Consider the following 27,143-nt stretch of genomic DNA (forward strand, 5'->3'; position numbering starts at 1 on the left):
ATGTCCCTAGACAGAGAAATGGATAAAGAAGATGCGGTACATATATATAATGGAATATTACTCAGCCATAAAAAGAAACGAAATGGGGTCATTTGTAGAGACGTGGATGGACCCAGAGTCTGTCATACAGAGTGAAGTAAGCCAGAAAGAGAAAAACAAATATTGTGTATTAACGCATATATGTGGAATCTAGAAAAGTTGAACCTATTTCCAGGGCAGGAACAGAAATGCAGACGTAGAACGGACGTGTGGACATGGGAGAAAGAGGAGGGTGGGATGAACTGGGCGATTAGGTTTGACATATATACACTACCGTGTGTAAAACAGATAGCTAGTGGGAACCTGCGGCACAGCACAGGGAGCTCAGCTCGGTGCTCTGTGATGACCCAGGCGGGTGGGATGCGGGGGGGGGAGGGGATATATGTATACGTATAGCTGATTCACTTCACTGTACAGCAGAAACTAACACAACATTGTAAAGCAATTATACTCTAATTTTTAAAAAATCAGTTTTTTTACTTAACTGTCAAATGTTTGTTGAATGACAGACACGAACATATTTTAATCACCGATGCTATCTGACCTATGATGTGCCTGCCAGCTAGAAGAAAACCCTTTGGGCACTCATTTCTCAGGACCACACTACAAGAATAAAGCAGTTAAAAATCCATCGAAATGCCAATGCTTTTACGTTGTGACAGGTGAGCTAGTGTATAGTTTAGTATTTCAGACTCTGACATTGTATCGAAGCACTCAGAAGGAACAATAGAGCAGATTAGAAAGTTAAACTTTACCTGAAAGGTATGCAACTTTTTCCTTTAAAATTGGCAAAACATCCATAGCTTTCATTTCATCGTTTTTTCGAAACCCTGAAATACATAAGGAGAAAATAAAATTAGCGGGTTGCTTGAGTGTCATTTAATTTCCTAACCACCCAATCTCAATGCCAACGCAGCTGCTTTCTTCACACCCATTAAATCAACTTGAGAAATATCATCATTTGAAAACATCTGAATTCTATGAAGGAAAGTCTCTGATCACAGGAATACCTTCTATTTCAATGTGGAAGAATGATTTGCAGACCCAGACCCAGAGGCTCCCATACCAAGCAAGCTCTCGATCATTTCTGGTTTTAAAGAAAGGTTTGGTCCCAAAAAGACGGGATTTGAAATCAGTCCAGATTGTTTCAAAAATCTTCATTTTAATTCCACAGATTTAACATAAACACTGGCAAATAAAGCAGCAACATGGTTGTTTTAAAACTGCGATTCATGGCACACTAAAACCTCTAGGGGGAGCTCAGAGCCTCATCCTATCTCCGAATCCAGTTAAACATAAACAGCGTCAGGGAGGAGAGCAGGATTACAAACAGCTGGGGACTGGCCACAGCTCCCACTTGGCGCTGTCCTTCCAGGCTTTCTGGGGCAGGCGCCCCTGGAGGAATGTCACTGGCGAACGTGTAAGATGGCCTGGTGTCACCCACTTCACTGGGTGGCCCAGATTCCTCTCCTCACATCAAACCAACTCTCCCCACGCCCCGAACATCGTAGAAGGCCCAGTGGAAACAGTGTGGCAAGGAAGCACACGGCGGGCACTTCAGGCCAGGCCAGGACCCATCTCCGCAAAGGGAACTCTGGCAGCCCAAACACGACCGGCCCAGCTCTCCAGGGCGAATGCCCACATGGGACTCTGGGGTCAGAAATGTTCATACTGGTAATAACGCCTCGGCATTTTTCTCTTGGAGGTCTCTACCAGGGGAAGTCCAGGTTCAGGATGCTGGCCATACTCATCAAAACAAGTAACTATCGTTCACGGCAGAGCAATCTCTAGAAAGAATTAAAGAGAGCTGCCCCATCCCTATTTTCCTGTTTGTTTTTGCCAAAATAGTACAAGGAAAGGATCCAAAAATGTGAGTTTGGTAACAAATAACCAATGCAAGGCATAGACCTGGAATTAGCAGCAAAAAAAGTGCTCTAGGTACGTGACTGGAGCTTCCGCTTCTGAGCCTGAGCAGTTCCTGCGGACCAGCCCTGGCACAGATTAAACCTACAAAAACCGACTGTCTCAAGGCACAGGAGAGTGACCAAAAGCAGGGAGAGCCACCAGGAAAAAGGAAGTGACTTTATAACGGCTTTCAGCCTGAGGGCAGGGCCCAGCCTAAGCCACCTGGAGCTGCTAAAACAAGTCGGGACACAGCTCAGGGCAACCTCAGGAGCTGTAATCAAGACAAGAAATCGTGCAAAAGAGAAGGGAAGACCCAAATTCTGTACATAAACTTGGCCCAAACCTCTGGCTGTCCCCCGCGCTTGCATGTTCAGGGCAAGCTCCAAGCAGCCCCAGCTCCAGGCTAAGGCTAAGGACCTGACCCAAGGCTGGAGTGGCTGCCCGCTGCAGGGTCCAGCCTGCTGAAACAAGCACCCGAACAGCAACAAAACCAGCACATTCTGGAGGAATCCAACAGAATCTAGTCTCCGCAATGTATCATTCACAGAAACAAAGAATGAGTAGATTAATAACAATCCTGTCCACAGAATACCTACACGTGCACAAAGAACCCAGTTTAACAGGATCTAACCACGACACTGACGATCACCAGAGACTTCTGTGCAAAGACCACAGCAAACACATCCTGACGAGGACCCTGAGGTCCAAGGGCTTAGCGGCACTACCCAGCTGGTTGTGAAATGGCTCAACACAGAACGCAGGCCTCCAGATCACCAGGCCATTTTGCTTTCCAATACACCATGCCTTGTGGACCAACCCACCAGGCTTTTAGAACACTGGCTATTTATAAAAGGCAAAACAAGAGCCAAGGGCTCTGCAATTTCATCCTTAAGGTTCCTTCAAAACTCTTGAATGGATGCAATGTCATCTCAGCAGTTCATTGCCTGTCATTGGGTAATTATTCACCACATGCGTCTACAAAGATTGATGACATCCCACTTCCAACTGAGGCGGACATGGATGGCAGCGGGGCAAATGCAAAGAGGAATCAGGCACCACAGCGGCCTTTGCAGAGACAAGCTCATGAACACCTAGAGAGCAAAGGCACAGGATGGAAAGTTCTGTAAGCAGCACGAACAGACCCAGGCAATGAGGAGGCAGATCAAATACCAGAATACTAGGAAGAAGGAAGCCATAGCTGTGGACCCCCATCTACCGGGATTTGAAAAGAGGATCCCCTTCCACTGCCACCAGACAAGAAAACGCACACTTCCTACCGTCCCCCCATAGCCGTGCGCACACGTGCCCCGGCCGGGACACAGCAGAGCCCTCAGAGAGCTGCCACTACCACTGCGGTCCTGGATTCCCACACTGCAGAAGCAGGAGCTGCCTCTCACACAGCCCTCGACAAAGAGAATGTCCCCATTCCAGTTCGGGGACCTCAAGAGAAGCCTGTGTGACTTACGGAATCCCAAAGCATTCTTGACAAGTCCCACCGACTCTGAACTACATCTGTTTATTAATAACCTTGATGGAGTGAATGATGCCATTTAGAGCTGCCATGTTCCAGGTCACCCCACCGGAAGAATATCATACTGATATGAAAACAAAGTGAAGGAAACAAAACAATGACAATCTCCCCTAAATTGAGACTCAACAGTTTTTCCAGAAGAAGAAAGGCACATGAATCAATGGCTAAACTGGTGTGAAAATGTGTTTAACTTCTATTATGATATACGTACATGTCTGAACATAGACTAGAATATAAATTCTAAATAGTTTTACCGTAATATTTTTGTTGAATATGGCACAGAAAAAAAGACATGCTGATTTTATTAAAATTGACAATGAAAACGTCTAAAACATAAAAGAAAATAGAGAAACAAACAATGAAAGAAAGAAACATAAAACTAACCACACAAAGAAACTGAGTTTGTGGCTATTATTAGGCGCTCACCTAAGTACTGTTTAACCTCGTTTCCATTTTTAAAAGACACACCCAACAGGCAAAGGACTGCGGAAGCCTGTACACATACTAAAGCTAGATTAAATATATCACGTAACTTTCAATAAAAAGCAAGAACTCAGCCATGAAATGTCCTCAGATCTAATGGCAGATTCTGTTCCATGCCCTGAAGAGCTATTTATGAAAACAGAGTGCATGACTACAAAAAAATTACAAATAAATGGCTTCTGTGCTATTCCAGTGATTCTAGATTACATGACAGGTAGGACAACAACTACTGTGCTGCTTCCTCATACATTAAAGGATCTAGCTGTGGGACCTACACTTTGGAACAAAAGGATACACTCAGCAACTACCCTCGAAACATACACCTGTCCTCCCACCCTCATGGAGAGGGGAAGGACTGGCAGATGCCATCTCGGAGTGACACTTGAGAGACCACAGACCTCATCAGTGCCACAGCTAGGAAGTCATCAGCACTTTACTGCTAAGTGCCACCAAACTTAATAGGTGGCACAGAGAGAATTTCAGTAAAACTAGGAGAGAAGGGGCAAAAAAAGAAGAGCAATGTGAAAGGCAATAACTATATAACAGAGGTAAATGGCCAAAGTCAGAGGACATGTATTTGTACCCATTTTGTCAATTATATACTTTTTTTTTTGCGGTACGCGGGCCTCTCACTGCCATGGCCTCTCCCGTTGCGGAGCACAGGCTCCGGATGCACAGGCTCAGCGGCCATGGCTCACGGGCCCAGCCGCTCCGCGGCATGTGGGATCTTCCCGGACCGGGGCACGAACCTGTGTCCCCTGCCCCGGCAGGCGGACTCTCAACCACTGCGCCACCAGGGAAGCCCCAATTATATACTTTTTAAAATACACAGGCCTATATTGAAGTGTGCAGAGGGACTGGATACTTGTTACGATTTAAAGTACGTTTTGCTGAGACAAAGAAGCCACTGTGAATTTTAATGAAAGGCTAGCTTCAAGGGACAGTGAACAGCGCATGGGATGCAGTCAGCCGAGGCTCATCCAGCTCCTTCGTAGGTGCAAAGGGTGTGTTCCAGGGGAGTCCAAAAAGGAAGTCAACAACTGCTCTTTTAAACCAAATCTGAAAAAAATGTTCACAGAACATTTGCCATTACTCTAGATCTTGATGTTAATATTTGTTGAACGCTACTGAGGGAAGTGCGTTTGGGTTAACAATCTGATTTTATCATTGTTAACATAAACATGCAGTTAGTGGCTGATTTTCTTTCCTCCTTCCTGGTTTCAGTCAACACAAATAACCCCTTTTCCTAAAGCAATCACATTTGAATATTTAGAGGTTTTAAAATATTCATTAAAAAATATCTCAAACCCCAGGTTCAGCATGGTATGACTTGCCAAAATTGATTCTGTTACCACTTTTCAAATTGCTATTTGGTTCAGTAACCTGTCAGCCTGAGGTACATTTCAACCCCCCGCTCCCAAATCATTCACATTTCCTAAAGTGACTAACATTATGTTGCCCATCAAGAGAACAGTTTTTCTCTCTCTTCCTCTAAATCCGCCTGCCAGCCAGAGGACGGGTCTGTTTTTGTTCCCTGCTGTGTCCCAGCTGCCTAGGACAGGGCAGGTACAGGGTGGTCAATGAACATGGGTTGGCTGAATGAATGAATGAATGAACGAACTAAGACATGCACATACTTCTCCAGCTTCTTGCCCAAAACCCCCATGCAAGCACCTCAATGTTCCTGAGCACTTCCTGTTTCCCGTTTAACCTATAAGCTCAGTATTGCTCAGATGGCCTACGATATGACTTATATTTACAACGAGGAAAATTAACCTCTCTGCCCTAAGAGAAAACATTCCACAAGTTATTCAACAATGTAAAATCTTTTAGTTGAATCAATGGTCTGAAACTTCAACTATCTAATACCCCACTGGTCAGATCAATCTCGTTTGTCACCCCTCGACCCTACAAGGAGGTGCTGTATTGTTACTGCTGACAAATGCCTTTTGAAGCGAGTCACTGCTGACCAGAATGCTCCCACACTTGGTCATTTCCTTGGTATCAGAATTTTTAAAATCAACAAACAGATAAGGAACAACCACCCCCAGGTTTTTTTATTTAAGAAGTACAAAAGCACCACAGAAATATTTTTACAATGAGCAAACATTATCCCAGCAGTCATTTTTCCATAGCTGGTTTCAAAAGAAATTAAGATGAAACAAATCAAATGAGTTTTTAAATGAACCAAATTTTTAAAATTCTAAACCAAAACACAGGTTAATTTTTTCTCCCATATTTCTCTCAGGACTACCAGCAGATACTAGCCATTTGAAATGTTACCTAATCCTCAAATTAAACAAGTCAATTTTTTTTTTTAAGTATTGAATAAAAACAGTGCTTGTTAGAAGAAAAAAAAGTCATTTCTTCACCATTTGAGCTGAACCAGATGAACTGGCACCTTGCTCTCAACAGTCCGCCTCACCTCCTGCACTGGGATTTGTCCTTAAAGGACAATCCACAAGGCAAACTGTGCAGCTCATCCGTTTTCAGAGGTCTCATTTGCCGGTCAGCTATCTTACGTTAGTATTTACTAAATGGGAAGACAAAGTGAGAGAGACTGAACAAATTCCCATCCTTCTAAAGACACAGGTGGTAGCAGTAATAAACAATGTGGTAATAAAGAAAGCAGCGTTCTGAAAGAACAAAGGAAAGCAACATTAAGTAGTAAGCTGGAGGGTCACTATTAGTACGGAGTCTTGGTGGTAATTACCGAATTTTGCTCATTAGTTTATTTAGGGGAAACGCGCGCGCATGCACCCCACAGCACAAAGAGCAGGGGGCTAAGCCTCTCCATCAGCGGCAGCGCGCACGCGCAGATGGAGGTGACGTCACCCTTTCCAGGCAGGCCGTCCGCAGTTCCGACTCCCGGACCTTTCTCTGCAGTGCCTGCGGGATTAGTCACGGATCGCTGGGAGCGGCAGCGCGCGCACGCGGCACAATGTCTGCGCTATCAAGGCTTTTAGTTGGGCAAGCATTGAGACCAGTGTTGCGTAGGGAGGAAGCATTTTCTCTAGCCTGGATCCTCTCTGAAAATGTTTGGGGCGGGGGGCGGGGATATAAGGTTATAAATCAAGTGGTGTACTGTGTCTTCTTTACTAATACATGAAAAAATCAAAACATAATGCAATGCTTATATTATTTTTACATAAATATGTAACTACAGTCCATACTTATAAAATGATTATAAAATGCATATAAAGTGAATTAAGTATTTATATCAAGAATATAAACATGTTCACAGGCCACCACACAGGAATATGGATGGGGTTTCATAGTACAGCATTATAATTTCTACTTATTTCCTTTATGGTTATAATAACTGTCAGACTGGTTGATTTATTCCTTCACATAATTTTAGAAGCAATAGCCTGTAATATCATACCTTGCAGAAAGAAAAAGCAACATAAGCTGTCTGATTCAAGGCAGTTTAAGGGCATTTCAACTTGAAATAGCTCTGGCTTTTAATGTCTTGAGCACAAAACATAGAAGACAAACCAAAATAACCAAAAAAAACACAAAAGCAAAACCATAGCAAGAATATTTTTAACTATTGCATATATTTTACTGTAATGAAACAATCTGCAGAATTTTTAACATTTGATGATTTACACAGTAACTGTGTTAGAGGTTAATTAAAAAGCATAAGGAATAGACCAATGAAAGGAAATATTCCAATAGTCAAAAAAAGGAGGAATATTATAAAAGGGAACTCTATAATCTCATAAATCTAAAAAGAACCATGTGCCCAGATGTGCCGTTCATCTTTGCATCCTCAGGGACCAGCACAGGGCCAAGCATAGAGAAACCTTATCCTCGTGTTTGTCTAATGCCAAGAGAAAGAAGACATCTGTCTGTGCTTGTGCCTGTACTGCCTGTCAGGAGATGCCTCTGGGGAAAGCTCACCCAGGCTGTACCCTGAGACCTATCACTCACCCTAAACTACACACACACACACACACACACACACACTTTGATTCATATGGTTCTGTGTGCTGACAGACTCCAAATAAGGTTTGCTTTACATAAGAAGTAGCCTCTCAGGAAAGCTGTTTAAAAACTTACTTTGCGGGACTTCCCTGGTGGCACAGTGGTTAAGAATCTGTCTGCCAATGCAGGGGACACGGGTTCGATCCCTGGTCTGGGAAGATCCCACATGCCGCGGAGCAACTAAGCCTGTGAACCACAACTACTGAGCCCACGTGCCCCAACTACTGAAGCCCACGCACCTACAGCCCATGCTCCGCAACAAGAGAAGCCACCGTGATAAGAAGCCTGCACACCGCAACAAAGAGTAGCCCCTGCTCACCGCAACTAGAGAAAGCCCACGCACAGCAACGAAGACCCAATGCAGCCAAAAAAAAAAACACACACAAAAAAACTTAGTTTGTAGCAAATGAATAACAGTGATACAACTGTACAGCAATCAACCAAAATTGACTGCTAAAAGAAAACCTGTTTAATCATTACATCAAACAGTCTGTAAATGGTAGTACCCTTACCCTCTACCAAATAAGAAAAGAAAAAATTCTAATACCCAAGTATATTTTTTTAAATGCACATCACAATCAAACTCTATAAAAGGCTTGGATAATAAAGCTATAATTATAACTCTACTCTTTCCCTTTATATAAATATCTTTTTGATTATTACATACAGAAAGGCTTTCAATTACAGAGAAGTGGTATAAATTGATGGTATTAAAACTTCTCTCAGTGTACACTGATTTGCTCTGATTTGGGGGTGATATGAACATCAAGTGCAATCTAGGGTCCTTGCTGAACCCAGTGTGTTTGGCAAAGCAGCAGGAGTGGTCAGTTCTGTACAGTGCAAACACATAGTATGGAAAAACCAGGGCCAGAGGGATCAAAGTAAGAGAAGTCCTGTAAGATGTAGGATTCTTGCCAGGGGGCGGGGCGGGGGGAGTTGATTATGGTTGGTCTCGGCTGCCTAGCAGGAGCCAGGAGGGGTCATGAACTGGGCACCTGCATGCCTATAGTACAGGCTTCTCTACCAAACGTCTAACCCCGAACTCACCCGCATCCCCCCAGACCTGCCCCCCACTGTGTGGGTCCCAGCGCAGCCCCTGGTCCCACAAACCACCCACCCCAACCGAACCAGGAACCCAGGCTGCCCCTGCCCCCCACCATCCTCCCTCGCATTCCTGCAGACTCCAGGGGCACCGTGTCCACTGGCCAGCAACTCCCTCGTGTGCATGACTCCAACAGTCTCCTAATGGACATTCATGATTCCCTCTGATCCATTCTGCCACTCTCTCCTAAACATCCATCTCACAGTTTCACGCCCCTAAAATTCACCACTGGCTTCTCTATGCCCTCGAATAAAGCCCGAACTCCCTGATGTGGCACAAAGCCCCTCAAGACCTGACGTCCACTTACCCCTGTGGCCTCACTGGTTCCCCCGACTCAGTACCCTCTCCACACACCCACTCCAGGAATTCTAATCACCTGCAGGGAACACACGTCCTCGCTCACGGCTGAACTTCCACACACACTGCTCCCTACCAGCCGGAAACACGCCCCGCACCTCCCAACATGCACATACACGTGTGAACACGCACACGCACGCACTCTTCACCCTCCCAGCTCCTCCAGAAAGGCTCGGGCCAGACCCAGCCCGTCTGTGTAGCCTTGCGGAGCCCCCCAGTGCTGGATCAGATGCCCCATCCTGCACTCCCACAGCACCCCGAACCCTTATCACACTGCACAGTTAGAATTACCTAAACACCCATCAGCGTGCCCCATGATAAGGGAAGCCCCTCGAGGGATGGGACGGTCCTACATCTCACTGCCTAGCAGAGTGCTATGGTCACAGTAAGGGCTCCATCCCCAGCTAGGTAGCCCCCGAGGCTCAGAGCGCTTCAAGCAGTTGGAAATTTTAAGTGGCAGCTGACAACCTGCAGCTCTGAGCCAAGTATCCGTCTCATCCCAGACAGTCAGCAACCAGTCCAAAGTGGTCAACTTGCTCCAAACACTCATTCGAGGAGGCTGCGGTGACGAGTGAGTCCTTCATCTAGTACATAAAATTACATTTACATATTCTTCGTTCAGATTTTTTAAGCAGGAAAAGTTTGACTCTGGGATTTTCACAACGTAATTAAAAGTTATTTGCTGCCCAGCCACACACATACAAAAATTATTTATGAAAAGCTTCTGTGATGGGAAGGACACTGAGTGGCTTTGAGTTCCATAGACCACATACCAGCCCCTAGAGAGTTAAGATGCATACCTAAGGAAAAATTTCAGGGAGCCCAGATTCCTGCATCTTCCCACACACAGAAAAACAGTGCAATCATTAACTTCAGATGTCTGTTCTTTGTAATTAGCAGTGATCTTTTTATTCTTGACCACGTGTTTTTCCAACAAAAAAGTTCAGCTGTATCCTGGCTCCCCCCTTACCTCTTCGGAGCAGATCCTCAGAGCCATCTGAGGGGCTGTCTCCTGGGCTACAGTCCTCAGTGAGGTCACTGAATAAAACAAACTCACTGCTCTCACTTTGTGTTCTTTTTCAGTCAACACCACGTCCTCAACCACCAAGAGGGATGCAAGACTCTAGGGAAGTGGTTTCTAAGTAGGAAAACACGGGTCTTGCGGCCCCGCCCCTTTGCACTCAGGACTGTCTTCACCCAAGAATTCCGAGTTACACCAAAGCGCTTTCATTACGAGATTCTGTAAACAGAGTAGACGTGAGGGAAACAGCAAGCCAAGCAAACCCCATACAACTCAAAACTGAACCTGAAGGACTGAAAAGTTATTTCCATTTGGATTTAATTTCAACATAAACTCACTAGAAAGGTATGGAAGAACTTTCTACCAGCCAGTCCCTCTGATGAAGCTTAGAACTGTGTTTTTCATCACTTGGCATTCATAAAGGACACATTTACACATGGTGTTCTCTTAAGCCCTAGAAATGTTCCCCCTGAATGACGTGTTCCTGATTGTAAGAAGCTTATAATCTAAAACAAAATAAAACACACATTAGACCAAATAGTGGCCTTAACCATGTGTACGTAACAAGCAAAGTCTGATGGACAAATAAATATGCCTTACAAATACAGGTACTGTTATTTATAAAAAAGATGTAGATGCTATTGTGATTAATTACACAAAGCCATCTAAAAGTATTACTTTTGTCACTGAAATTCTGTACCAATCACTGGCACTAAAACTAAGTCCCTGACATAGAAAAGGATGCTCCAGACCCTTCTGAAAAGGTTGGAACCCCTTGCTATAGGGATTAAAACCACAAAGCACAGAAGTGAATAATACTATAACATGTTCAAAGAGTAATACTGTGATTGCTTTAATCATGAGAAGGGGGGCGGAGTCAAGAAGGCAGTGTGGGAAGACTCAGTGTTGGCGTCTCCCCACAACTAGGGCGCCTGCCAGACGCGGGTGGGGGACCCTGACGCCCAAGGAGACGGGAAGAACCCCCAAGAGAACCAGTAGGATGTGGGGGAACTGAGGAGTGAGGAGAAGTGGAGGCCGGACAGGACCGGTGCCCCTGAGGGGTGGCTGAGAGCAGGGGAGGGATGCCTTCCCATGCCTGGAGGGACCCTTGGGGGCTGGGATCAGGGGAGGGCGGGCCCAGCGTTTCCCCTGCCCGATCTCCGGGGAAGTCCGCCTGGCTCTCAGGTCGGATCCTATGCCCTCCAGGCTGGGGTGGTCCTGGGGGCATAGGAGGGAGGCTGGGGAGATGAACAGAGGCAGGCGGGATGGGCCCTCCGGGACTGGAGGAGCAGGACCGGAGCAGAGGGCGTTTGCTCTGCCCACTCAGGTCCGGGGAGCCTGCTGAGCTCCCAGGCCAATCCCACACCCTCCAAAGCCCCCTGCAGGGAGCATGGGCCCTGGGGACGAAGGAGGGAGGCCAGCAAGATCAGGAGAGGCTGCTGGGAGGGGACTAGAGGAGCAGGAGAGGAGCGGAGGGTGTTTGTCCCGCCCACCTGAGCCCAGGAAGCCTGCTGGGCTCCCAGGGGGGAGGCACGCCTGGGCCCCTTCTATTCTGTAGAGCCTAAGCCTCGCCCACCCCCACTGCCTTTTCCAGCCCTGTGGGTCCTAAGCATAGGCCCCGCCCACCAGCCAAGCCTCACCCCTGCTTAGATGCCACCCTCCACAGCCAAGACCTTTTCCACCTTTCTTTTTTTTTCTCCTCCTCCTCTTTGTTACTACTGTAGTTCTGTTCTACCTTCTGGTTGTTGTTTCATCTATATATTTTTTTCTAACATAGCTGTTACTTTCCTAGTCTAATTTTACTGTTTACTTTGTTACTCTTCTCTTTTTTTTCTTTTTCTTTTTTTTCTTTTTCTTTTTTGGCTGCCCCAGGTGGCTTGCGGGATCTTGGTTCACGAACCTGGGGTCAGGCCGAAGCTCCTGTGGTGGGAGGTCCGAGTCCAAACCACTGGACTAACAGAGAACCTCAGACTACAGGGAATATTCATCGGTGTGAAGTCTCCCCAAGTTCCTCATCTCAGCACCAAGACCCAGCTCTACCCAACAGCCTACAAACTCCAGTGTTGGAAGCCTCAGGCCAAACAACCAGTAAGACAGGAACACAATCCCACTTGTAAAAAAAAAAAAGGGAAAAAAAAAATGAGACGGCAAAAAAGTATGTCACAGATGAAGGAGCAAGGTAAAAACTTACAAGACCAAATAAATGAAGAGGAAATAGGAAATCTACCTGAAAAAGAATGCAGAGTAATGATAGTAAAGATGATCCAGAATCTCGGAAACAGAATGGAGGCATGGATTGAGACAATACAAGAAAGGTTTAACAAAGATCTAGAAGAACTAGAGAACAAACAGAGATGAACAACACAATAACTGAAATGAAAAATACGCTAGAAGGAATCAATAAAAGAATAACTGAGGCAGAAGAACGAATAAGTGAGCTGGAAGCCAAAATAGTGGAAATAACTGCCAAGGAGCAGAATAAAGAGAATAGAATGAAAAGAACTGAAGACAGTCTCAGAGACCTCTGGGACAACACTAAACACACCAACATTCATACTATAGGGGTCCCAGAAGAAGAAGAGAAAAAGAAAGGGTCTGAGAAAGTATTTGGAGAGATTATAGTTGAAAACTTCCCTAACAGGGAAAGGAAATAGTCACCCAAGTCCAGGAGGCACAGAGAGTCCCGGGCTGGATAAACCCTAGGAGAACACACCAAGACACCTATTAATCAAACTAACAAAAATTACATTCTAAGAAATAATACTAAAGGCAGCGAAGAAAAAAAACAAAAAATAACACACAAAGGAATCCCCATAAGGTTATCAGCCAATTTTTCAGCAGAAACTCTGCAAGCCAGAAGAGAGTGGCAGGATATACTTAAAGTGATGAAAGAGAAAAACGTACAACCAAGATTACTCTACCTGGCAAGGATCTCACTAAGATTTGACGGAGAAATCAAAAGGTTTTCATACAAACAAAAGCTAAGAGAATTCAGCACCACCAAACCAGCTTTACAACAAATGCTAAAGAAACTTCTCAAGGTAGGAAACACAAGAAAAAGACCACAAAAACAAACCCAAGGGGCTCCCCTGGTGGTGCAGTGGTTGGGAATCTGCCTGCAAATGCAGGGGACACAGGTTCGAGTCCTGGTCTGGGAAGATTCCACATGCTGCGAAGCAACTAAGCCCGTGAGCCACAACTACTGAGCCTGCGCGCCTGGAGCCTGTGCTCCGCAACGGGAGAGGCCGGGACAGTGAGAGGCCCGCGCACCGCGATGGAGAGTGGCCCCCGCTCGCCACAACTGGAGAAAGCCCTCGCACAGAAACGAAGACCCAACACAGCCATAAATATATAAATAGATAGATAGATAGATAAATAAATAAAAAATTTTTAAAAACCCAAAACAATTAAGAAAATGGTAAGAGGAACATACATATCAATAATAACCTTGAATGTAAATGGATTAAATGCCCCAACCAAAAGACACAGACTGGCTGAATGGATACAAAAACAAGACATATATATATGCTGTCTATAAGAGACCCACGTACAGACTGAAAGTGAAGGGATGGAAAAAGATATTCCATACAAATGGAAATCAAAAGAAACTTGGAGTAGCAATACTCATATCAGATAAAATAGACTTTAAAATAGAGACTATTATAAGAGATAAGGAGGGATACTACATAACGATCAAGGGATGAATCCAAGAAGAAGATATAACAATTATAAATGTTTATGCAGCCAACATAGGAGCACCTCACTACTTAAGGCAAATGCTAAGAACCATGAAAGGGAAAATCGACAGTAACACAATAATAGTAGGGGGCTTTAATACCCCACTTACACCAATGGACAGATCATCCAAACAGAAAATAAATAAGGAAACACAAGCTTTAAATGACACAATAGCCCAGATAAGATTTAACTGATATTTATAGAACACTCCACCTGAAAGTGGCAGAATAAACTTTCTGCTCAAGTGCGCACGGAACATTCTCCAGGATAGATAACATCTTGGGTCACAAATCAAGCCTTGGAAAACTTAAGAAAATTGAAATCATATCAAGCATCTTTTCTGACCACAACGTTATGACACTGGAAATCAATTACAGGAAAAAAACTGTAAAAACCATAAATACGTGGAGGCTAAACAGTGCATTACTATATAACCAAGAGATCACTGAAGAAATCAAAGAAGAAATAAAAAAAATACATAGAAATACATGACAACAAAAACGCAAAGAGCCAAAACATATGGGATGCAGCAAAAGCAGTTCTAACAGGGAAGTTTACAGCAATTCAATCTCACCTCAAGAAACAAGAAAAACCTCAAATAAACAACCTAACACTACATGTACAACAACTAGAGAAAGAACAAAGAAAACCCAAAGTCAGTAGAAGGAAAGAAATACAGATCAGAGCAGAAATAAATGAAATAGAAACGAAGAAAACAACGGCAAAGATCAATAAAACTAAAAGCTGGTTCTTGGAGAAGACAAAAAAACTGATAAACTCTTAGCCAGACTCACCAAGAAAAAAAGGGAGAGGACCCAAATCAATAAAATTAGAAATGAAAAAGGAGAAGTCACAACTGACACCACAGAAATACAAAGGGTTATAAGAGACTACTACAAACAACTATATGCCAATAAAATGGACAACCACAAAGAAGTGGACAAATTCTTGAAAAGGTCTTTTCCAAGACTGAACCAGGAGGAATTAGAAAATATAAACAGACCCATCACAAGTAATGAAATTGAAACCGTAATTAAAATCTTCCAACAAACAGAACTCCAGGACCAGATGGCCTCACAGGTGAATTCGATCAAACACTTAGAAAAAAGAGCTAACACCCATCCTTCTCAAACTCTTGCAAAAAACTGCAGAGGGAGGAATACTACCAAATTCATTCTACAAAGCCACCATCACCCTGATACCAAAACCAGAAAAAGATATCACAAAAAAAGAAAATTATAGACCAGCATCACTGATGAACACAGATGCAAAAATCTTGAACAAAATACTAGCAAACAGAATCCAACAACATATTAAAAGGATCATACACCATGATCAAGTGGGATTTATCCCAGGGATGCAAGGATTATTTAATATATACAAATCAATCAATGTGATACACCATATTAACTAATTAAGGAATAAAAACCATATGATCATCTCAATAGATGCAAAAAAAGCTTTTGACAAAAATCAACACCCATTTATGATAAAAACTCCCCAGAAAATGGACATAGAGGGAACCTACCCCAACATAATAAAGGCCATATACGACAAACCTATAGCAAACATCATACTCAATGATAAAAAACTGAAAGCATTTCCACTAAGATCAGGAACAAGACAAGGATGTCCACTCTCGCCACTCTTTTTCAACATAGTTTTGGAAGTCCTAGCCATGGCAATCAGAGAAGAAAAAGAAATAAAAGGAATACAAATTGGAAAAGAAGAAGTAAAACTGTCACTGTTTGCAGATGACATGATACTATACATAGAAAATCCTAATGATGCCACCAGAAAACTACTAGAAGTAATCAGTCAATTTGGTAAGGCTGCAGGATAGAAAATTAATGCACAGAAATCTCTGGCATTCCTATACACCAACAATGAAAAATCAGAAAGAGAAATTAAGGAAACACTCCCATTTACCACTGCAACAAAAAGAATAAAATACCTAGGAATAAACCTGCCTAAGGAGGTGAAAGACTTGTACTCAGAAAACTATAAAACACTGATGAAAGAAGTCAAAGATGACATAAACAGATGGAGAAATATAGCATGTTCTTGGATTGGAAGAATCAATATTGTGAAAATGACTATACTACCCAAAGCAATCTACAGATTCAATGCAATCCCTATCAAATTACAAAAGGCATTCTTCACAGAATTCGAACAAAAAATTTTACAATTCGTATGGAAACATAAAAGACCCGGAATAGAAGCAATCTTGATAAAGAAAAACGGAGCTGGAGGAATCAGGCTCCCAGACTTCAAACTATAGTACACAGCTACAGTAATCAAGACAGTATGGTACACAATAGAAAGCCCAGAGATAAACCCACGCACATACGGTCACCTAATTTATGACAAAGGAGGCAAGAACATACAGTGGAGAAAAGACGGCCTCTTCAATAAGTGGTGCTGGGAAAACTGGACAGCTACATGTAAAAGAATGAAATTAGAACACTACCTAACACCATACAAAAAAATAAACTCAAAATGGCTTAAAGACCTAAATGCAGGCCCAGACACTATAAAACTCTTAGAGGAAAACATAGGAAAAAACACTCTTTGACATAAACCACAGCAAGATCTTTCTGACCTACCTCCTAGAGAAATGGAAATAAAAACAAAAACAAACGGGACCTAATTAAACTTCAAAGCTTTTGCACAGCAAAGGAAACCATAAGCAAGATGAAAAGACAACCCTCAGAATGGGAGAAAATTTTTGCGAATGAAACAACAGACAAAGGATTAATCTCCAAAATATACAAACAGCTCATGGAGCTCATTATCAAGAAAACAAACAATTCAATTAAAAAGTGGGTGGAAGACCTAAATAGACATTTCACCAAAGAAGACATACAGGTGGCCAAGAAGCACATGAAAAGATGCTCAACATCACTAATTATTAGAGAAATGCAAATCAAAACTACAATGAGGTATCACCTCACATTGGTCAGAATGGCCACTATCAAAAAATCTATAAACAATAAATGCTGGAGAGGGTATGGAGAAAAGGGAACCCTCTTGCACTGTTGGTGGGAATGTAAATTGGTACAGCCTCTATGGAGAACAGTATGGAGTTTCTTAAAAAACTAAAAATAGAACTACCATACGACCCAGCAATCCCACTACTGGGCATGTACCCTGAGAAAATCATAATTCAAAAGGAGTCATGTACCACAATGTTCATTGCAGCTCTATTTACAATAGCCAGGACATGGAACCAACCTAGATGTCCATCGACAGATGAATGGATAAAGATGTGGCCAATATATACAGTGGAATATTACTCAGCCATACAAAGAAACGAAATTGAGTTATTTGTAGTGAGGTAGATGGACCTAGAGTCTGTCATACAGAGTGAAGTAAGTAAGAAAGAGAAAAACAAATACCATATGCTAACACATATATATGGAATCTAAAAAAAAGAAAGGAAACAAAATGATACATGTATACACTACTGAATGTAAAATAGATAGATAGTAGGAAGCAGCCGCATAGCACAGGGAGATCAGCTCGGTGCTTTGCGATGACCTAGAAATGTGGGATAGGGAGGGAGGCTCAAGAGGGAGGGGAGGGCTTCCCTGGTGGCGCAGTGGTTGAGAGTCCGCCTGCCGATGCAGGGGACACGGGTTCGTGCCCCGGTCCGGGAAGATCCCACATGCCGCAGAGCGGCTGGGCCCGTGAGCCATGGCCACTGAGCCTGCGCGTCCGGAGCCTGTGCTCTGCAACGGGGGAGGCCCGCGTACCGAGGGGGAAAAAAAAAAAAAAAAAGTGGTGTTTGTAACTTGTTTAAGGCTGAATTCCAAATGCAACCTATGGTTAAGTTGGAAGTTTTCTTCCCGATCCTTCTATTTAGCATAACAAGATTTGATGGTTCAACAGGTATGCTACAGCCCCTCGGGAGAAAGGCCAGCCCGACTCTGGTCACAGATAATGGCACCTGTATCAAGATTACACCAGGAGGGCAGCCAAAGCCTTTAGGACTCACTGGCTTTTAAGGTTAAAGCAACTTTTTCATTCATGTTAACTCAGGTACTGCTGTCCTGAGTTACCCTCATTTCCAAGCAGGGAAAAGAAATTCTAATAAATAGGTCCCTATTATTAGCCTTCCTACTGAATTCCTAATAAGAAATTTAAGAAACTACAAAGGAAGCTGAGAAAACTAATGCATCTGGTAATGTAAAAAAAGAAAAAGAGATTCATTTCAATTCTCTAACCACCTCTCCTGCTACCTCTTCACATCAAATTCCCTTCTGCATACCTACAAAAGTATGTTTTTTAAATTCTTGTTAAAATATGTTTATTAAGCCAAATAATTTCAGATATACTGATGGGAAAACAAATTTTGACATAAAAATGGATTTAATGTGGATCGACTCTCTCACTTGGGATTCTTATGCATATTCATTGATAATGAGAAAAAGATGCAATTCCCAAGGTACAGAGGACCGAAGTGCCAGGGAGGGGCTAAACCCTCTGGGAGGGAGCGCAGGGAAGCCTGCTCAGAGGGAATCACTGCTGGAGACCCCGTGAACTTGAGGAGGTACCAGCCCACGTGTAGCAGCATCTCCCCTTTGATTCACTCTGAGCTCAGTAAGTGGGTGCCAGCCCCGGCTCAGAAGTGCTCCGGCGGGGCTGAGACCCTCACAAAACGGGAAGAAGTTCCAACTGCGTGACCGTAAAACTCATTATCCCACCTGGGAAACTGCTGCCATGTAAGGGGCGAGAAGACACGTGTCCTGGGCCCGCACTGGGGCCGGGCCGCGCACCGTGAGCCATGGGGCCTCTTCCTGCTTGCTGTAGGGTCCGCAATAAATAACTGAGGGAGGGGTGGGGGGAGGCAAGCTCTCCGGAAAGATGACTTCCTTAGACGTGCCCGGCAGTACCCCATCTAAGTGGGCTGAGACTCAAAGCTGTAGGCCATGCAGGCTGGGCAATCTGTTTTCCTTTCTCCAAGCCTCTAACTGCTAAGTCCCTGACAGCGAGGAAACAAGAGAGAGATAGATAGATACCGATCTCTCTACTGGGAGGCCCAGAGAACATTTTTTCACAATTAGTAAAGAAATGCAAATGGACGTATAGAAAGGCACAGAGCAATGCAGCAAGGACAGTTAAATGAAGGGGTGCGTACTCACTCACTCCCCAACCCGCACCTGCAGGACCTGCTCAGGACTGCACCGAGACCTCAGCGCACCTGCTGCCCAGGTGCTCAGGGCCAGCACAGGGTTACAGACAACTTCCTTCCAAGGCAGAGATGGCGCAGACCCGAGAGGTGCGGAGGAGAGTTCAGGAGGAGTGTATAAAAGCTACCCTTCACCACCCCTCTCCCCGGCATTACATTGATGGATATCACCTGAAAGCCACGGTGCCACGACTCAACACGGAACTTTCTGCCGAGGGACTAATGTGTTTAGTGAGGAGTCGGGGCTGGAACCTGGCTGCCCAGTCTGCACTTCCCAGCAGGGAGAGCACGGAGGCCACTGAGTCTTTCTGCACCCGTGACTCCTTATCTGTGAAATGGGTCAGATGAGGATCCCAACGATACCACTCACAGGACTAACAGCACCTAGAACGCTAACTACTATTACCACTGACCGCTGAGAAAGCGGCTTATTCTCAGACATACACATTTGCTAAGTGCTTTTAAGTAAATGGGTTTGGGGAAATCTTGCCCATTTACCTGAAATTACTGCATTCTATAAGGAGATGTGTCACATGCAGTTATTGTCAAAAGCCACACACACCAAAAAAACACTTATTTTTTAAAATCAACAATTAAATTTGGCAATTTCCTTCTCCTGGGACTGACTATAAGTAATTTAAGGAACTATAAGGCAGTTCAAAAGTCAGAATATTCTTCTGCCTAAGAGACTGCAGCTTATCCTGACCCCTTGGTCACACTCCCCCAACCCAGGGGCACCCCGCTTGCCCCTGGGCCTTCTCAGGGTCCTGCTCAACCTGTCCTACTGTAGAAAGGGGCGAATCAGAATATAATAAGAAATAAAAACAGATGAGCCCAAAAGTCACACGAAATGAACAAATTTTGGGGGGAGCTATCACCTCCTCTAACTAAAATGGTGACAATAAACACCTTAATAACTGAAAAAGCACTCCCTTTCCAACGTCTTTCCAGTTCACATCCCTCTACTGTCAGAAGCCTGTCCACTGGAGTGAGAATCCAGTCGCTCTCTACCCCTGTGAAGCTACGTGGCTCAGACCCGAGGCCAGAAAGCACAGACCACGCTCCAACCTCATCTTCCACCTTCGGTCTCTCTTTTTAATACACAATCATCTCTCGTTTTAATAGATGATCAAGAAAAAACAGGATCTTCCCACTCTGCCCAGACACATGATAAGCACTGCAATGAACAGCTAACTGTGCACCCAAAAGCTGCTGGCCTTCATGTGTCCACTGTCCGAGGCTGCCACCCCCTCGGCCCACTGTGGTGAAGGCAAACCCATTCGAAAATAAGTTTTTAAAGTGATGAAAACCCACACTACGTTTCCTTTCATTCTTTGCAAAAGCAAGCCCAGATGGTTCTATGGAAGCTCACAGCATGACATCAGTCAACTCTCCAAAGGTACCACCTCGAAACCTCAAAACAGGAAGAGCAGTGGGTGCTATTATAGGAGATAACTTCCAAGAGCCCTGATGGCTTTAAATATTCGATTATTCACTGCACTGTAAAACAAAAAGGGTTTTTAATCAATTTTTCTAATTCTTTCAGCTACTAAAATGAAAAGCCCAGGCAAAAACAGGCCCCAGACTTAGAAGAGAATGTCAGGCTGGTCTGCATGAAGGTGTGTATGTGTGTTACGTGTATATATTTGAAACCACCATCCCGTTTAGGAATCAGAACCCTAATTCCTTAGAAGTCTTCCCCACGCCCTGGCCTGATGGTACCACCTCCTGGCTCCAGACATACCACTGTGCTGGCATTTAGGATAAACATTCCCTTGCTTTTCTTTAGAGTTTTGCCATTTATGAATCTACTGCTACATGATATATTGCTTCTTTTACTTGTCTTTGGACTTAATACGAAAGTAATCCTACTACACGCGTTCTCTTGTCACTTGATCCAGTTTGGATGGCTCATCTGCGTTAATCTGCACCCTGAGCTTGTTTTAATGCTCCATTCTGTGACTACACCATGAACTTATTCCTGCACTCTTGTTCATGGTCATTTGCTTTGTCTCCCATTTTTGCTATTATAAATGATGCTGCCTGAACTGCCGTGTCCACGTATCCCAGAACACACTTTCAGAGCATCTCCAGGCAGAGGGATCGGCTAGGGGAGAAACTGCTGGGTCAGCGTTTATGAGGTGATGCCAAATGTTTTCCCAAATGTCTGGACTCCACATCTTCTCTAAAGCGTGTACTGTCTGTCAGATGAGCCCGAGTATTTTTTTAAGGATGCAACCATTTGGTACCTTTTACCAAAATGAGTTGAACAAGGAAACAAAAACAAGCATGTTACTGGACAAGAGATTAGTTTGAAATTATTTTTAGGTTCTAACCTCTCTGAGCTAACAGAACAGTAAACTAGATTTTTACATTTTGTCCAGAAAGTTTGAGACCGAAAGAACAGGATACCCCAGGTGTTTCCCTTTCTATCTCTATCTCAACTGAATTCCCCTAATAGTTCCTCCTATTTAAGATTCCTTAAGAGGGCTTCCCTGGTGGCACAGTGGTTGACAGTCCGCCTGCCGATGAAGGGGATGCGGGTTTGTGCTCCGGTCCAGGAAGATCCCACATGCCGTGGAGCGGCTGGGCCCGTGAGCCATGGTCGCTGAGCCTGCGGGTCCGTCCAGAGCCTGTGCTCCGCAACGGGAGAGGCCACAACAGTGAGAGGCCCGCATACCGCAAAGAAAAAAAAAAAAAGATTCCTTAAGAGTAATTGCCAAAAAGGAACTGCTGCGGAGACCTGCACAGAAACTCGGTCACTAACCGCCAAACAGCCTGTGTTCCAAAACTCAGTTAGCAAGTCCGCCATTACTGGATTTCAGGAATGGATTTTCCCACAGCAATAATGCCATAGGTTGGTCTTAGGGTCTCAGGGATTCCAACAGAAGCCTATTTAACACACACAGTAACCCATCTGTGCTACTGGCGTAGAGGCTGGAGCAGAACTGGGGAGGAGGAGTGGAGGCCAAAAGCACAGACCTTGCTGCCGCTCCCAGGGGCGACGGGGCCAGGCAAAGGCACAAAGCGGTCCTCGCCTTCCTGCCCTCCCGCCTGCCAGGCCCTCCTCCCCAGGCTCCTCCTGTGGGCATTTTGCTGGACTGCACGGCCCAGACCAGCCTACCAGACCTCTAACACAGCAAGCAGATCTCAAAGGCTTGGTGGCAAGACCCTTCTGCACGCTTAAAAACCACTGAGGATCTCAGAGAGCTTTGGTTTCTGTGGGTTCTGCCTGTCACAGTCCAGCCACATAATATCTAGACATCGAATATCTATGTTAAAACCTAAAACTGAGAAAAAAAATTTTTTTTTTTTTTGCGGTACGCGGGCCTCTCGCTGCTGTGGCCTCTCCCGTTGCGGAGCACAGGCTCCGGACGCACAGGCTCAGCGGCCATGGTTCACGGGCCCAGCCGCTCTGCAGCATGTGGGATCCTCCCGGACCGGGGCACGAACCCGCGTTCCCTGCATCGGCAGGCGGACTCTCAACCACTGCGCCACCAGGGAAGCCCTGAGAAAAAATTTTAAAGATTAATTTCTTGAAAAGTAATGAAAGGGACTTCCCTGGCGGTCCACTGGTTAAGACTCTGCGCTCCCACTGCAGGGGGGCATGGGGTTCAATCCCTAGTCATCGGGATAAGATCCCACATGCCACACAGCACAGCCAAAAAAAAAAAAAAAAAATTATATATATATATTTTTTTAAAAAGGAAAATAATGATAATAAATCTATTAAATGTTAAAGTAAGTAAGACTTTCTATTTAAAACTCTGTATTTCCAAAATCTACCAGGAAGAAGGCTGGCAGTGTTTTACACTTTTGAGACTGGCTTTAATGTATGCTTGGTAGAACATCGAGATTCTCACATCTGCTTCTGCCTTTAATCTGCTGTAATGTTAGGTGCCAGGCAGCCACTGGGAAACATCACTATACACTCTGGAAAGAGTGAGAGTGAGGAAACGCTCAGACTCTATTGGCCTATTGTGGAAACAGCTTTAACTCACAGATCCCCTGAAAAGTCCCTCAGGAGCCCACGGGATCCTGGAGGCGCACTGTGAGATCCACTGCCCTAAAGCAATGTTCTTCAAATGCTTTTGCTGAAGAATTCCATCACCAAAGAATTTTACTACATGTCCCCAATTATGTTTAAGTGTACTATTGTACCAGTCTATTGTATACCCCCAAATATAAATTTGAAAATAATAAGCTATACATAAATATCTTTCAAAAGCTTTTGCTATTTTCTTCCCACACTCAGGAGATCCTGATGCACACACGCCCTGTGGTGAACAAAGAGCTCCCGTCCGCCCTGGAATCAGCATTTCCTTTTCTTCAGCCAAGTTCCTCTTAACTACCGCTAGACAGTGATCTGACTGGGATAATCTGCATCAGGGACTAAAAATCATGCTGATACAGAGGGTGCTTCCTTGAGCAAACTTCCCTGAAGTTACATGGCTACCTGTAACTTCAGGCCAGGCTCTTCCAGTGGGTGAAATGGTGGCCGTGTGCACAGCTGGACCCTGAGTCCAGGAGCCCCGGGTGTGCAGGCCAGTCCTGCCTGGAGTCTGCCTGGGGGCCAGCCGCCCTCCGCTGGGCCTCCTCCCCTCCCCACAAGCTTGGCAGAAGTGGGGAAGGCTGCACACCTGCCCAGAGGCAGGACCTCGTCCCTCCGCTCTCCTGGCAGGATGACAAGAACCGCGCCTTCTGGTTCACAAACAAAATAAAATAAAACCTGGGTTTTATTAAATTTTAATAAAATGCTGGGTTCACACACAGGCAGCCCAGTCTAAGGGGCGTACTTCAGATCTGGAAAGGTCGGTTTTAAGGAACGTTCAAGCAATGGCTTAATCATTTCCTGGGGGGTACTTCCCTGGTGGTCCAGTGGCTTAAGACTCCGCGCTCCCACTGCAGGGGGCCCGGGTTTGATCCCTGGTCAGGGAACAAGATCCCATATGCCGCAACTAAAGATCCCGCATGCCGCAACTATCAGACCCAGAGCAGCCAAATAAATAAATAATTTTTTTTTTTTGCGGTATGCGGGCCTCTCACTGTTGTGGCCTCTCCCGTTGTGGAGCACAGGCTCCGGACACGCAGGCTCAGCGGCCATGGCTCACGGGCCCAGCCGCTCCGCGGCATGTGGGATCTTCCCGGACCAGGGCACGAATCCGCGTCCCCTGCATCGGCAGGCGGACTCTCAACCACTGCACCAACAGGGAAGCCCATAAATAAATATTTTTAAAAAATCGTTTCCTGGGCTCTTCTGTCATCTTTTGTCCCTTCTTCCGGAGGTGGTAACAGAGAGCACAGGTGCCCCTTGGACCAGGCCCCGCATCAAGAACAGACGTGCGTCCCTCAGTGACGCAGGTGAGGCTGCCTGAGGAAGCGAGGTCAGCCTCTCGGAGCTCGCCTGCCACTCTGGCATCCTGTGCAGGACAATGACAGGCCTGGCCCTCAGCGGGTGCAGAGCAGCACATATGCTTAAGTCAAGGGGGGGGGGGGCCTGAGGGCGGGTGGTGTGGACAGAGGCCAGGCTCTGGGTCAGGCCGGTGGGATGGACAGTGAGGAAGGGCCGGAGGAAGAGCGATCGTGAAGGAAAAGCGATCGGATCTGTCGACAGACAAGAAATCGGAGGGACGGCCCACTGAGCCTTGCACAGAAGATGCTTAATGTTTAATGAGACGAAATCCCGAACAAGACACGAAACTACACGACTGAGTATACAGTGAGAACGTGACCCTTTCCTTTGTAAGTAAGTACAAACAAAGCCAAACTGGTATTTTTATTTCAGTGTCTCATTTTGCAGGATCTGGTTAAGGCTAAAATCACAACAGCTTGGGAAGAACAGCTCTTGAAGGTTGGCTCCTTCAGAATCTCGTGCTTATTAGACTTTACTGTCGTCTCACAGGCTGGTCACCCCCATAAATGAAACTGTTTACCAGGTGACCATACAGCGGTGATGAGCTGCCAGCCGCTGGGGCACCTGAGCTGCCATGACTGCTGTCCCCCAACCCCTACCCCTGGTCTCCTCTAATCCTCGACCTCGGCGCACCCTTTCACCAGGCAGTCACCTCTTATTTCGCCAAGAAGAGCAAGGTTTTAAGATACAAGCTCAGGTTTCTTCCCTTCTGCATCCAAATGCCTCTACTGCTGCCTTCTCTCCCTTCTGATTTTAGAGAAGAAACAGGCACAGTCTTTTCTCGAATCACCTCTCCCTGATCCCGGGGCTTCTGTCGGCACCTGCTTCGTCCATTAATTAGGCCGCCCCCGGACCCCTCTGCTTCCCTCTGCAGATGGATTCCAGGCCCCAGCCATCCAACGCAGGGACAGTCCCCACCTCCCAGGGACACTGCGGGGACTCAGTGAGGGGAGGCACATAAAGCACCAAAAACTGCCCGGCAGTGGTGCTCTGCAAACATCAGCTCGATACATAAAAAGACAGGATACCCCAGCTCCCCACTCCCCAGTCCTGACCTGCACCACCAGGGGAAGAGAGCCAGGCCATCCCAGCCTGTGGCGCAGCAAGGCCACACGGTGGCCAGTGGCCACGCAGACGGGGAAACGGTGTGCGTGGCAGGCGGGCAGGCACGCGCTCCTCTCCAGCTCCCATCTACTCGGGCTCCAAATTCTCCAAATAAGGCACTTGCGGAATCTGGGATTAAGGTGCTCTGTTACCTTATGTGCAGCCCATAAATGCTGATCAAAATTAGTACTGAGACAGCTTTAACAATAAGGTCCCCAGAGGCGTGAGGGCCCCCAAATCAAGGACATCTTATAGTTGCTGAAGTATTTCAGGCAGCTGCACCTAACCACCAAAATCACATCACGCAGAATGCCAGGCCCAAAGAAGCAAAGCTGTCCTGGGGTCACTACGCCCCAGTGGGCAGGGGCTCACCCTCCCACGGACTCTTCACAACTGGCAAGAGAACCACCAGGGCGGCGTGAGGAGGAAAGTTCTGAACCTAATCTTTCCTTCAGGGAAAAAATAAGCAGAGGTGAAATGCAAGGTGCCCCCCAGCCTGTCTGTCTTCTGTGCGGCAAAGCTCCCCACCCCTGCCACCGGCTGCAGTTTCCTCTGTAATTGTGTTTCCGAAGTTGTTAGCAGAACCTAATGAGCACATGCAGGGAAACTGCTTAACCCAGAGCTGAACAAACAAGGGCGCAGTCCACGGCAGCGGTCACTGCCCTAAATCAACAGGATGGAGTGACGCCCACGGAGGAAGGGCAACCGAAAGGCAGCACACGTGGTAGGATGCGTTCAGTTGGAAAGGATGTGCTTCCATGTACGTGAGGCTGCTTGCAGCACGGCCTCTGGGCTGTACAGGCTCAGGTGAGCTGCTGTCAGAGCTCAGGAGAAAGCAGTGGAAGGAAGGGGAAGCCCGAGCTTTGTGCATTTCACCCTCCTAATAAACAGGCAAGTGGTTGCTAATGGCAACAGTCCCCTCCCCCAATCTTAAATGCATGCACACAGCCGGCTCCGCTCTCTACAACATGCTACTCTGGTCATTTTTCTGCAATAAAGTCACCCACGCCATCCAGGTGCGCGAAGGCACACGCATGTATACGCGGGTGAAGGCCAGCCTTGGCGAGAGGAGCAAGACACTGAGAGAGGAACGCAATTTCATTTCAAATGCACAGTCGTCTGGGCAGCGCAGAGGTATCCGCGTGAAGACAGTGACGGCATGCTGGCCACGTGGCCGGCAGTGAAAAAGATTACATCATCCCCTTTGTGCAGAGATGAACTGCGGGAGAAGCACCGCTCGCTAGTTTAAGCAGCACACAGAGCTGGGCT

General features: G+C 45.7%; 1 protein-coding gene across 11 annotated transcripts in view; it reads right to left on the reverse strand.

Annotated features, from left to right (window-relative positions):
- Positions 1-27,143, reverse strand: part of TRIO (trio Rho guanine nucleotide exchange factor) — a 372,523-nt gene that overhangs the window by 240,257 nt on the left and 105,123 nt on the right. For all 11 annotated transcript variants that reach the window (XM_004274483.3, XM_049708367.1, XM_049708366.1 and 8 more), the window contains exon 2: positions 795-869. In XM_004274483.3, the coding sequence (XP_004274531.2) occupies positions 795-869 (75 nt within the window). The remainder of the gene's footprint in view (positions 1-794; positions 870-27,143) is intronic.

The sequence above is a fragment of the Orcinus orca genome, chromosome 3, assembly GCF_937001465.1.
Source record: "Orcinus orca chromosome 3, mOrcOrc1.1, whole genome shotgun sequence".
NCBI lineage: Eukaryota > Metazoa > Chordata > Mammalia > Artiodactyla > Delphinidae > Orcinus > Orcinus orca.